Raw genomic sequence first — 13,768 nt, forward strand, 5'->3', positions numbered from 1 at the left:
TTTAGGAAACTGGCCGTCACGTCCATTTATGATAGATAACGAGGCTTTACGCCTTTTTTGAATTAATTTAACAAATCGCACTTCAGCCTTGCAAATGCTTATTTTTTAAAACATACACCATCCGTTCTTCAGGCTGTCCTGCCACGTTTAGTTGATGCTCAGACACCCTTTGTCTCCATCGCCAGTGTCCATGACAGTGAGCCCAAGGAGGCTTGTTTCATTCACACCGCAGGTGTGGCTCCAGGAGTACTCCGTGGTTTCTGGAGTGTGGGAGAGAGAGAGTAGTCGAGAAGCAGATATACAAAATGGAAGTAGGAGTGTAGGATTTTATTTTGTGTGGAAAAACGGAGGAAGGTTGCTCCTTTGAGGATGTTGCATTTCAAAATACCTTTTTAAAAAAAAACATTTATGATTGATTGATTTTAGAGTGAGCGAGCGAGCAAGTGCAGGGAGGGGGCAGAGGGAGAGAGTAACGTGAGCAGGCTCCTCACAGAGCACAGAGGCTGACACGGGGCTTGATCTCACGACCCTGAGATCGTGGCCTAAGCCGAAACCAGGGGTCAGACGCTGAACTGACTGCGCTACCCAGGCGCCCATGCATTTCAAAATACCTGGGGGCCAATAGTGGACTTTGTTGAGGCAGAAGTGTACCTCAGATGCTGAAAATAAAGAATGAATCCCAAGGAAATCCAGAGCTGAGCATTCGTAGGAGTGCGCGGGAGGGCTGTGGTTCTGAAGGCATCTGCGCCTTCCTGGAAGTCACAGCTGCTCATGCCTGGCCGCCGCGGCCCTGGTGGGGCTGGTCTAGGAGGAGGCGGGAAAGCACTCTGAAATCCTATTGCAGTGTCCTGCCATTTCATCTGGTTGTTAGCTGCTGGGGGTGTTAGAAGAAAGGAAGGCAAGGCGCCCACTGTCGCTTTTTACCTCTCTCCCCCAGCCCTCTCTGACCGCCTCTGTCTTACCCTGCTTTAGCTCCCTGAATCCCCTGGCTTTCTGTGTTCTGGGAGAACCATCTGTGCTTCAAAGGTTTTTCCTGCACTAGATTTTGTTGTTAACGGATGGCGGGACATTTGCGCTCATGTTTGAGATGCTGTATCTCTCTGCAGATCTCAGAGCCTCTGTCTACAGCTCAAGCTTCCAGGTGTTCCACACCTCAGCACGCACACATGCACATGAGCCAGAGCCTGGCGTTGGCCCTCTTACCCTTGGTGCGCAGCGTGGGCAGTCTCGGGCGGTGGTAGGGCTGCCATGAATGGAAGAGCATTGCCTTTGTCTTGTCACTGCACCTTGGTCCCACCTCCTGGTAATTTTTCTGTCTCCAGTGTCCCTTCCCACCTTAGGGGAGCCGGGGCGGGGGCAGGGAGGTGGCAGGAATGATTGCTGTCTCCTTCCTTTCTACCTGTTCCGCAGGCAGCCTGCCCTGCAGCCCTGAGGATGGGCTCCTCAAAGCTTTTCTCCTAAAATTTGCATCAACATGGGCCGCCTGGTGGCTCAGTCAGTTAAGACCCCAACTCATGACTTTGGCTCAGGTTGTGATTTTGGGGTGGTGGGGTCGAGCCCCACATCGGGTTCCACGCCCCCTTTGCCTGCTCTCTCCTTCTCTCTCTCTCTCTCTCTCTCTCCCCTTCCCTCTCCCCCCCTCCCTCTCTCTCCCACCCTCTCTAAAATGGATGAATGAGTCTTTTCAAAAAAATTGCCTCAACAGTTCTAAGCCTGGATCCCGCTTTGTCAGCAGAGAAATTGGAGAAATTGTTCCGCTGGGTTCCGGCATTGTCCAGTGGTGTTCCTTCTGCTCTGTTTTTTTTATTATTTATTTATTTATATTTTATTTATTTGACAGAGAGAGCACTAGCAGAGGGAGAGAGAGGGAGAAGCAGGTTCCCTGCTGAGCAGGGAGCCCGATGTGGGACTCGATCCCAGGACTCCAGGATCATGACCTGGGCCGAAGGCAGCCGCTTAACCAACTGAGCCACCCAGGCGTCCCTCTTCTGCTCTGTTTTAAAGGAGCACTCCTATGAACGCTTTTAGCAGCGCAGACTCAAGCCCCATGACGCCCAGCTTCTGGGCCCTGAGCCCCCCTCGTGTGGCAGGAAGCCATGGGGACAGCTCTGGCATCTGCTGCTCAGCAGTACTGGGTCGGCCGTTGGGGGGAGCCACTGACCCGACACCTTCTGTCTTAAGCATTCAGGTGGAACTAGAAGCCGAAGCAGAGAAGATGCGGGTGTCCCAGCAAGAACTGCTCTCTGTTGATGAGTCTGTTTACGCCCCGGACTCTGACGTGGCTGCACCACAGATCAACAGGAACCTCATCCAGAAGGCTGGTTACCTTAATCTTAGAAGGTGAGAATGCTGTTGCTTGCCTCTCTTTCTGAAAGCTGTTTTCCCTTAGGTGGTTATGGAGCGTCTGTTCAGGGGAGGTTGCGGAAGAATTCCCACCACGGGAGCCTCCTGCCGGCCACACGGGAAGCCTCTGGGGCTCAGGGCCCAAGTCACTGAGGGGTGGGCTCGAACCAGTCTTTAAGAACCCAGTACTTGGACTCCGAGGGGTGGACCACCCCTGTCCCTGGTTACCGTGGCCATACGCAGATAGCCTGCTCTTAACCATCGTCATCCTGGACCGTAGGGAGTTTTTGTCACATCCCGCCCTTGGCCCAGGCCCCTGACAGGTGCTCGAGGCCTGCCGCTGAGGCCGGAGTCCGAGGGCCAGCAAGCCTCAGGGTCATCCAGGTTCTCACACACACTGAATCACACTGTAACACTCGGGGCTATTTGACTTGAAGGGAGGACGATCAGGCTTCCTTGTGTCCAAGAGCAGATGGAGGCTATTCGGTGGGGTGAAGACTCTGACTTGGGTCCAGGCACACCCCCTGGTGGGGTTTCACGCATGAGGCGGAGCTGATAATCACACCTACTAAATAAAGTTGTTACAAGGACTGAATGAGGTCATTCCTAGTAGGTAGTAAGCACTCAGATGTTAGCTATTCCCAGTTTTGGGAAATAACTGTAATTATTGAGGCAGGAAGCCTAGTGCCCTGCACTTAGTTGCTACTCGATAAACAATCAAGTAAATGTACCTGATAGTTCGCAAATGGAGGATCTACAGGGAGGACTCACCAGCTGTTTTCTTACCAAGGTGGAGCTCCTCGAAGCTCAGCTTGTTGAGATCACAAGTTAAATATCTCCATCAGTTTGTATGGATGGAAATCCCTACAGGGTTGGTGTTATTTGCCAGTTACTGGATATTCCTCTTGTAAGCAGCCCACAAAGCATCCAGTTGGAGCAAAACTCAATGTCGTAAATGCCCGCAGGATTCCGGGTGCTGTGAGGCGAGGGGACCCTGGTGACTTTCCCTGGACTCAGAGCAGTTCAGCTCCACGTCTTAGAGAAATGAGCATCTAGGTTTTCAGTTCCTAATGGGGATGGACTAATTCCGTTTCCAGATCCCGGGAGAAGCCAGTGTCTAGCTGCCGTGGGGGACGGGGTTGGGGGGAGACATGCTGCCTGCACATCGGAGCTGGCCCTGGGCTGCCACCGCCTAACTTCCCGGTCATTCCAGCTAAATTGTGCCTCTTCTGCCCCTCTGCATTTGGATTCCTTCCAAAGCAGCTTTGCTTTAATGTAAAGAAACACTGTTTCTAAAATGCCACCAATACTGGTCAAGAGGCAGCCAGACCTTGAGGTGCTGCGTGGGCTTCCTTGTACCAGTGGGCGTTCTAAAACCACAATTCTTACAGTAAAACAGGGCTGGTCACCACCACTTGGGAGAGGCTTTACTTCTTCACGCAAGGCGGGAACCTCATGTGTCAGCTGCGGGGCGCCGTGGCCGGAGGCCTGATCCAGGACCTGGACAACTGCTCGGTGATGGCAGTGGATTGTGAAGACCGACGATACTGCTTCCAGATCACCACGCCCAACGGGAAATCGTAGGCCACACGGCATTTATTTGGGAGGAGAGCAAGTCTAGTGACTCCACCCCTGCCAAGGGCCTCCTAGCTCAGCCCTCTGCGCCGGCCTCCGTGGGAGAGGCCCCGCTCCGGGTCCTGCTGACCTTTGGGGAGGATGTTTTTATGTGCTCTTTAAGCACTCACACAGGACCCTTGTGGGATCCACTCTGCCTTATTTAAGGAGCCCCAGTGCGGGTTTGTCCGTGGCTTTGGAGGGGACATGGCATTCATGTGGGAGGCAGCCATAGGAGGAGCTGTTTGTCAGGAGAAGGCGGTGGCCGTTCCTGCCTGCTCTGCAGAAGCCCTGTGTTTGTACGGGTGCGGGGGGAGGAGGGAGGAGAGCCCCCAGACCTGCCTGTGCGGAGCCCTCTGCTCCAGCTGAAACCCAAGATGGACAGTGCACTCGGCCCCATGCTGTCCCCGAAGACCCCCATGTGCTTCAGGGGCCCAGAAGAGGTCACTTAGGGTCATTCACAGGGACCGCCCGCCCTTCAGCTGTGGCTGCTTGCATTTGCTTCCGTGTGGAGCTCTGAGCTGAGCTCCTGTGTCAACAGGAGCGTGTTCGGGCAAGTCGGTACAGTGTGGACCGTCTGCTTGGTTGGCAGAGCAGTTTCAGACCTCGTCCTTCCTCCTGGGTGACAGGAGCGGACTGGGATCCCAGCCCTGGTTATGTAACTCCTTGGTCTTCCGAGATGTAAAACAGGAGAAGAGCCATGCTCCCCCCTCCCACCGCTGTGGGGTCCCTGGAAAGGGTGAAGCCCTCCCCAGAGGTAGGGCAGTGTTATTTGCATCCGATTCCCCCACTCCCCTCCGTGGGAAGGTGTGCGGGGTCTGCTGACTCCTCTGGGCCGGGCTCCTGGTGGCCCCAATCACCCGAGAGGCCAACAGGATGTCCTCAGCCTCGAGCTAGTAGATCTGAGACCAGCTGCTCACTTTACAGATGAGAAAGCGCAGGCCCCGGGGAAGGAAGTATCTGTCCAGGATCACACAGTGAATGAGCAGTGAGCTGGAATCCCATTTTCTTTCCTTCCTGTCATCCTGCCTTCCCGGCCCTTCCCTTTGGGACCCAGCTGAGTTCAGTGCATGTGGAATAAGCCTCAGTCAGAGGTGTGGGAAGCACTGACTTGGATACACTTTATTTCAGGGGAATAATCCTCCAGGCAGAAAGCAGAAAGGAAAATGAAGAGGTAAAGGTTTCGTTCTTTCACTTCTGTCCTAGTCTAGCGGGTGACTGGGATCCAGCAGATTTGTTAATGTCCTCTCTCCACAGTGGATAAGTGCCATAAACAACATCTCCAGACAGATCTACCTGACTGACAACCCAGAGGTAACTCACCCTGCCTTCCCGGCATCCCCAGCCCTTGCTCAGTCTGAAGGGTGAGCGCCCCTCCTGGGACTGAGCCTGTCCTCCGGTGCATTTGTAGGCGGTCGCCATCAAGTTGAATCAGACGGCTCTCCAAGCAGTGACTCCCATTACAAGTTTTGGAAAAAAGCAAGAAAGCTCATGCCCCAGGTAACTAAAAGACAGCGGAAAAGTGGCTTTGTGTGTACTTAGGAGTTAGGAATTTGACGGGAGTTATTTCGTCCTCACACACCACGTCGGGGTGGAGTTCAGGCTGTCAGGAGAGGTGGGGTATTTGCCCACGGTCACCCCACCTGTGAGGGGCAGAGCCGGAGCCACGGCTGCGTGACCCTGGCGCCATCCTTGCCTTTCCTGCTGGCCCACACAGCCACAGCCCGGGCAGACAGGGCCGGCGCCAAGGGTCTGCTGGTCAGGGCTTCTCACACTTTCTGTCAGCATCAACAAAATTCTGGAGCCCAAACAACTTTTTTTAAATAAGAAACAAAATCACCTTTTCTGCATCTGTGTTACCGCCCAGGCCTTACCCGCCCACGTACAGATCCTTCGGCGTGTGCGTTAATTTTTCCTTTTTCACATATATTTTTCATATTTTTACATTTCTCATATTTGTTCCTTTTAGTAACTACACACACTCTTCTGTGACTTATTATTAGCTGTGGAACATTTAGGTGGCCCCCCTTTCCTTTGTTTGCTCTTATCACATAGAGTGAACATTTTCACGCATCTAGCTTCGCTCTTGTTTTGAATACAGCTTCAGGGTTTATTCCAAGAATCTCACCTTTTGTCTTAATGGGAGTTTCCATTTGCTTAACTGATAGAGCGCTGTAGCATTGGTCACGCCGAAGTTACAATTATGACTGTGTGTGGTATCCATGTTTCAGTGGCATGGAAGAAAAAACCCCATTAAATAAATGCTTCACAGATACTGTCTCGTGAGTCCAGACAGACGTCATCAGAAAGCTAAGAGTTCAGCTCCTGGGGTCTTGATGCTGTGCGGCGGGGCGCCAGCCCTGGGTGTGCAGGAAGGAGCAGTAGACAAGAAGGTCAGAAAGTGGCTGTGAGTTTGATGTGAATGGATTGGGGGCCCTGCTTAGGTGCTCTGGGCCATGGAGCAGAACTGCAGGCTGAGGGGGGTGGCCCGCCACAGCCGGTGTGGAAAGGACACACTGGATCTGGGGCGTGGCGGGGCGGTGGACAGGGCAGGGACGCCCGACAGGCTGCTGCTGGAGTAGCTAAGACAGAACAGGAGAAGCTGAGCGCAGGTAATAAAAATGGGCAAGAGGCAACAGGTGACACTTGAGTGCTGGGTTTCACAGTTTACACGGGCAGCATGTTCATGAAGGGCAGCGCTACGGAGGGCGCTGCGAGTGGAAGTGGGAATACGGATCGGGCCAGTGGGCTAGGCCGCGAGCCTCGTTGGTGAAGGCGCCGGCCTGCTCTCCATACAGCTGCGAGCTGGGCACGCTGGAGAACGCTGGAGAACGCTGGCCTCGGAATTATGAGACCTTCCGATGGCTCTGCCTTCAACACAGCTAGCTGGCCTGGCATGGCTCAGCTCTCTGGGCCTCTGTCTCCTTGACTTTGTGACACAAGAAGATGCAAAACTAGGTGACCTCCCCAGTCCTTTTGCAGTTCTAACACTGTCTAGGGTGCCCATGTGTCGTTTAACTAGTGTTAGTAATTAAAGGTATGACTGGTTTTCTAAAAACACAATTTGTAGCTCAGATTTAATTATTCAGTTACTGATTCTTCTCCCTGTTATAGAATAAGTAAGTCACACAGAAGAATCCTGAAACAACAAAGACCTCTAGCCAGGCAGCTGAATCAACTCAGAGACTGGAAGGGTGACGGATGTGGCTGCCAGACGGCCCAGAGCTGTGGAGGCTGGGGGGGGGGGGGGCAGTGCTCCTGTCTCTCTCAGGGTCAGCTCATTAAGAATAAAGAAATGTTTTGATGACAGTCGGGAAAGAAGCAGAGAAACTGTTCGTGGGAACAAACTGCCACTCACTTCTAAGCAAGTCTCACGGGTGGCCCTGCCCCTGCAGGCAGTGTACCTCCAGTGCTCATTCACTGGTCCAGCTGTTCAGGTATCGGTGTATGTGTGGAGTATCTGCTCTGTGCCCCAGGCACTGGGCGAGGTGGTAAAGCTAAGTCTTGTCGGTAAAGACCAGAAGGAGGTAAATAAATACTCAGTTAAAATGGAGAAAAGCGCTCTGGTGTTAAAGACGAAGGTGCTGTCATGGAGAGGCTTGCCCTCGGAGATAATACTTAGACTGAGAAGTGAACAATGAGAAGTAGGCACTCGTACAAAGAGCCAGATTCATGCACTCCTGGCAGCAGTTCTGGAGGCGAGAGCTTAGTGTGTTTGAAGAACTGAAAGGGGGCCAGTTAACTACAGTGTGGGCACAGGGGGGTCACGGAGCAGGGTGAGGTTGGGGAGGGAGGGAGGCAGAACAGATCATGAAGGAAGTCATGGTCAGGGACCTGGGGAGTTGTCGAAGGGTGCAGAGAGCTAGATGTGCGCGTGTTGGAGAGAGATGATCCGCTTTACATGATCAAAGGGCAGCTCTGGCTACAGTGGAGGACACGGAACACAGAGCTGGGCAGCAGATACCGAGTCGGGGCCTGGGGGAGCAGTCCAGGTGACGATGATGGAGTCTTAAACCAGGATCGAGGCAGAGGAGGCGGAACGTAGATGGTTCAGGGACTTGTTTCGGAGGCAGAATCTATTGGACTTGTGGTATAGTGAGATGTGAGTGGAAGGAAGGGGACAAATCAAATGAGCACAGTCTGGGTTGAGCACCTGGGCAGATGGTGGCACATTGAGAGTTGAAAAGGAGTTGGTAGTGGGTATCAAGAGTTGGTTCACATCTGGACAGAAGATTGAGGGGCCCGCGACACATCCCAGGAAGTGTCAAGTGATCAACGGATGATACATGTCTGGAGCACAGAGGAAATCCCAGGGCTGAGTATATGAGTCGGGAACTCATGGGCACGGACACGGCAGTGGCAGAGATCATCGAGGGAGTGAGTGTAGAAGGAGAAGACAGGAGCCTCGGACAAAATCCTGAAGAACTCCCACACTTGTCATAGAAGGGAAGGAACCTACAAAAGCCACCAAGAAACATCAAGGAAAATGGTGTCAGTAGGAACCAAGAAAGAAGAGTTTTGAGGAGGGGGGCTCAACTCCGTGAGCTGCTTTGACGTGGGGGTGTTTGAAGTAGGACAACGCTCACAAAGCGTATGTCCATCAGGGTTGGTGACGTGGAGGTCACAGGTGATGCTCCATCCTGTCACTCCTGTGTTCAGAGTCTTCTGTGGCTCCCGATGCTGTAGACTCAAGTGCAGACCTCACCTGATGGGGTCACTGCCCTCCACACGTGGCCGCATCCTGTTGTCTGTGTGTTCTCTTCCCGTAGACTCTCTGGGGAGCCAGAGTCGGGGACGCCCTTTGCTCCCTTTAAGCTTCTGCTCCTACCTTCCTCCAGTGCTCACCACATACAGGCTCCTGCCCCTCCCTTAGAGACTGGATGAGCAAGCAGGTGGGACTCTGCCCTTCTGGACTGAGGCAGTGTGACGTCGGCGAGAGCACTAAGCTGGCAGCGAGGAGACCGCCGCCGGCAGCCTGGCTCACGCACCTGGGCACCGAGAGCCCTCGGGATTACTCCGTTTCCCTAGAGACCGCTCTTTCCTTTTCCGGTAACGATGGAGGTGAAACAGAGGGGTCTCTCCTTGCAGTGTCTACACACCCATGTTGTATCTCTAGCCACTTCCGGGTCAGTGTGCTCACCGGTCAGCAAGTCGTTTCATACAGAAGATTCAGTTATTGACAGACTCGAGAAAAATGAACAGAGATATCGAAAGCCTTCTTATGCTCCAAATAGTGTAAGAAATCAAAATACTGTGGCATTCTTTGTCCCTCAAAGGAGCTGACCCTGGAGCTAGGGAGAAAAGATCATAAAGGCGTGAAAAGTTGAATGACAACAGCCTGACAGAGAGAGGAAACATGGTGGCACATGACTAATCACCGTGCTGATGGTCCCTTCTGCGTGTGCGCGCACAGAGCAGAGCTCAGGGACTCACAGAGGGTCGGGGCTGGCTTGAAAGGCTTGGAGGAGGAACAGGAATTTGAGCTGGTGTTGGAAGTTGGGGGGCGGAATTGGGATGGAGAAGGAAACAAGGGAAAGCGTGGGGTGTGAGGGGGTAGCTCCAAGGGAGGGTGCATTACGGGGGTGGGGAAGGAGGCTCTCAGGAGAAAGTAAAGCCATGTTGTGAATGCTAGGCCAAGATGTATTCCCTTGTTCAGTTAACTTTTTTTTTTTTTTTAAAGATTTTATTTATTTATTTGAGAGAGAGAGAAACAGCATGAGAGGGGATAGGGTCAGAGGGAGAAACAGGCTCCCCGCTGAGCTGGGAGCCTGATGTGGGACTCTATCCCAGGACTCCGGGATCATGACCTGAGCCGAAGGCAGTCGCTTAACCAACTGAGCCACCCAGGCGCCCTCAGTTAACATTTTTGAGTGCCTTCTATGTACCAAGTAATAAATAGGATTTAGCTGTAGCCCCTGCTCTCAAAAACCTGTCTCACCATGTATCATATGACCTCACTGATATGAGGAATTCTTAATCGCAGGAAACAAACTGAGGGTTGCTGGAGTTGGGGGTGGGGTGGGAGGGATGGGGTGGCTGGGTGATAGACACTGGGGAGGGTATGTGCTATGGTGAGCGCTCTGAATTGTGCAAGACTGTTGAATCACAGACCTGTACCTCTGAAACAAATAATGCAATATATGTTAAGAAATATATGTTAAAAAAAAAGAAGAAGATAGCAGGAGGGGAAGAATGAAGGGGGGGAAATTGGAGGGGGAGACGAACCATGAGAGACGATGGACTCTGAGAAACAAACTGAGGGTTCTAGAGGGGAGGGGGGTGGGAGGATGGGTTAGCCTGGTGGTGGGTATTGAGGAGGGCACATTCTGCATGGAGCACTGGGTGTTATGCACAAACAATGAATCATGGAACACTACATCTAAAACTAATGATGTAATGTATGGGGATTAACATAACAATAAAAAACCTGGCTCACAGGAAGAAGGACCTAGATCAGCAGATAACATGCTACATAATAGAACATAATGCAGAATGCTGTGCAGCAGAGCTAACTGTGGGGGAGGGGGGCCCTGAAGGAGTTTAACCAAGGACATGAATGACGTTCTGTGAAGGTTTATTTGTAGAACGAGTTGAAGGACTGACATCTTTGCCCTTGTCCATCCGCATTCAACACATGTTCATTTGATTATAAAGGTCTAAGGTTAAAGGGGATTTGATTTTCCTCTCCCCCCTTTATACTCCAGCCAGAACCTGAGAAATTTAGAGCTGGAGAATGACAAGATTGTTCCCAAAGCAGCGGCCCGTGTCCCTGACGCCGATGAGCTCATTGCACCTGGAACACCTATCCAGTTCGATATCGTCCTTCCTGCCACAGAATTCCTGGATCAGAACAGAGGGAGCAGGTATGGGCCAAGGGAGGCTGTCTCTGGGAGAAATGAAAGTAAACCTGGGGTCTCTTGTGTCGGCACCCATCTGCCAAGACTGTTGCTGTTCTTCTAGTTCAAGAGTTAGTGTGCCTTTAGCCGAAAAGGTCTTGACTGTTGGACTCTGACCGTTCCCCTAGGCGCATCAACCCTTTTGGTGAGACTGAGGACGAGACCTTTCCAGAAGCAGAAGGTGAGTGGCTGGTTTGGTGCGCTCACTCTTTCCCCTCACAGAATGACGAGAGATCATTGAAATGAGACGTGAAGTCACGTTCCAGAGAGCCAGGACTTGGATTGTGAAGCAAAAATTATGACCCACAGATTTGTTGTTCTCTGGGAACTCCCTAGGGCATGTGCAGTTAAGGCAGGTCTTGGATAAAAACTGCAGGGAAGTAGACAGATTTTCTACGGGTGTTGCACTGTTGGGCTCACCCACACCCTTTTTGTAGCTCCTGCGCAGAAAGCTGCCGACCTAAATCCGGTATCCGATTACTCCAGATCAGATGTGAGGAGGATGAAATGGCCACAACAAAATGCAATCGGGGGGAGTCCTAAATAGACTATTTCATTTGAGCCAAAGACACACACACAACTCATTCTTGAATTTGAAAAGGGCAAGGGCAAATGGTATTTAATTCGTTGAAGTTCAGATATTTGATGCGTGGCACGTGTGCTGACGGAGCTGACGTGACCGGGTGCTCGGCTGGGAGCCGAGGCCGTTTCGGAGCTAGAAGTGCTGGCGAGGCCTCGTTTACACGCTTCATGACTGGAGCCTGAGAATAGCATTAGAATAAATTGCCACTTCCGTAAATGTAAAAGTAGGACTTGAGAGTCGGTACTCCCTGCAGAATTAGGCAGAAGGGGGTGGGGGGGAAGAGGGGACGGAAGGAAGGAGGAAGGAAGCTAACAGGCTCTGCCTCAGGCCTGCCCACTTGTCTCTGGCTGACCTTCCGTATAATCCACACCGGAAAGTCTATAAAATAAAAAAAACTATCTTCATGCGGGAGTAACTACTTATAATTTTACATCAGTTATATTTTCCTAATCTTTTGTTACTTAAGTTATTTTTAGGGGCAAAGACACTAATAGGGCAAGTGAGGAAAGAGTAGTCATCTTCGTTTAAAATGGTGGATAAGTATTTGTTCTTAAAGAAAAAAACCACCTTTAAACCTTCGTGATCTTCCGGTTATGGTCGCTCTTAGTCAGTTTTGTCACGTTACACGCCTGACATTTATCAGGAAGCCAGTCCTGGTTGTTTACTAGAACCAGGTAAAGTAGTCTGGGATGTGCGTTCGCTTACGGGATGCCCTCCAGCCCTTCTTCACTAACACGATCCGCGTGAACCAAATGAGTCCCAACACCAGGTCTTCTGTTGTTCAGACAGGCCTTCTTCTTTAAGAGGACTTTATCGGTGGGCCAAAGCTCTGAATTTTCCGTTGTCTAAGTGGAGAAGCTCGTATTTTCAGAGAAAAGATGCGTGTAGTGCTGCCCACGTCAGTCACCTAGAGTTTTCGCGCTGGAAGGGCGTTCATCTGGCACTGCTGTCTCATTGTGCAGATGCACAGAAAGAGGTGCTTTTCTAGTCTAATGAAGTCGTTCCAACGAGACAAAACGTGGACAGGAGGAGACTCGGGGCTTTGGCAGCGTGGGTTCGTTCACGCACAGCGTTGAGCAGTTGGCTGGAAAGCACCCTAGGAGGAGGTCTTCAGCCGGTTCTCTGACCCGCCCCTGACTGGTGGGCGGACCAGCAGCCGCAGGAAGTGAGTGTGATCCTGAGCAGAAAATGCTGTCTTGCAGATTCCCTTTTGCAACAGATGTTTATAGTTCGGTTTCTGGGATCGATGGCAGTTAAAACAGACCGCACTACCGAAGTGATTTATGAAGCAATGAGACAAGTGTTGGCTGCTCGGGCTATTCACAACATTTTCCGCACGACGGAATCCCACCTACTGGTCACCAGCCAGACTGTGAGGTATGTTGTTTCATTTCAGACTTTCTTCCAGCTTGCCAGATTGCCCATGTAAGGCACATTTACTCATCGAGAACATTCATACTAGAATATTTGTTTGATCGGAGTAAGAGGAGATGCTACTCTCGTTTCTGCCCTATTCCTTTTTACATTTTGATTTTATAAGACACATTGGGTAGAAGGTGCTCCCCTCAGTAACTGATACCTTCAGAAATTTAGTGGTGAGTGAATCCTACTGCTCATAAAGATGCCATCACTCAGGAGTTGCTCCGTATATCTCAGAGCTTGAAAAAGAAAGGGTTTTCTCATTTCTGAATGTACTATTTATAAAAAGTAACAGTGAAAACAGAACATGAACCTACCCGAGATGACAAGACCACCACTAGTAAAATCTGATTAATATTTGTTGGGGTGAAACTAAAGACGCCAAGTGATGTTACCGACATGACTTGGGGTTTCAGGTGGTAAGATCGATACGAGAAATGGCAGAGGGTCTGCATCGGCTTCGTAAGAGCCGCACCATCCAGGACTGCACCCACGTGCAGCACTTGAAACAGAACTGAAGTCTGAATTGAAATGTTTTAAATGTAAAAAACAAATTTCGAAGATCTCATATTAACCCCCCAAAAAGAATGCAAACTATCTCACGAACTTTTATGTTAATAACATGTCTAGCTGGTAATATTTTGGATCTTATAGATTAAATAAAGTATGTTATTTCACCTGTTTCACTCTTTGATGTGGCTGCTAGGAAATTTTAAATTATGTACGAAGCTTACATTTTATTTCTCTGAGCTGACAGCACTGCTTTAGAGCCAGAATGTCCAGGTTTATTGCCGGCTTTGGCGTTCGTGAGTTGTATGACCTGGGCAAGTCTGAATTTCGGTGCATTGGTTTCTTCAGCTGTAAGATGAAAGTAACCATATCCATACCTCATAGTGTTGTCATGAGGAATAAA

At 50.9% G+C, this 13,768-nt stretch overlaps 1 protein-coding gene across 3 annotated transcripts in view; it reads left to right on the top strand.

The window, feature by feature from the left end:
- Positions 1 to 13,768, top strand: part of APPL2 (adaptor protein, phosphotyrosine interacting with PH domain and leucine zipper 2) — a 52,867-nt gene that overhangs the window by 32,296 nt on the left and 6,803 nt on the right. For all 3 annotated transcript variants that reach the window (XM_044915345.1, XM_021687371.1, XM_021687372.1), the window contains 8 exons: positions 2,182 to 2,340; positions 3,735 to 3,923; positions 5,089 to 5,131; positions 5,215 to 5,271; positions 5,369 to 5,457; positions 10,662 to 10,820; positions 10,982 to 11,034; positions 12,639 to 12,813. In XM_044915345.1, coding sequence (XP_044771280.1) covers positions 2,182 to 2,340; positions 3,735 to 3,923; positions 5,089 to 5,131; positions 5,215 to 5,271; positions 5,369 to 5,457; positions 10,662 to 10,820; positions 10,982 to 11,034; positions 12,639 to 12,813 — 924 coding nt within the window. The remainder of the gene's footprint in view (positions 1 to 2,181; positions 2,341 to 3,734; positions 3,924 to 5,088; positions 5,132 to 5,214; positions 5,272 to 5,368; positions 5,458 to 10,661; positions 10,821 to 10,981; positions 11,035 to 12,638; positions 12,814 to 13,768) is intronic.

This window comes from Neomonachus schauinslandi, chromosome 5, assembly GCF_002201575.2.
Source record: "Neomonachus schauinslandi chromosome 5, ASM220157v2, whole genome shotgun sequence".
Classification (NCBI taxonomy): Eukaryota; Metazoa; Chordata; class Mammalia; order Carnivora; family Phocidae; genus Neomonachus; species Neomonachus schauinslandi.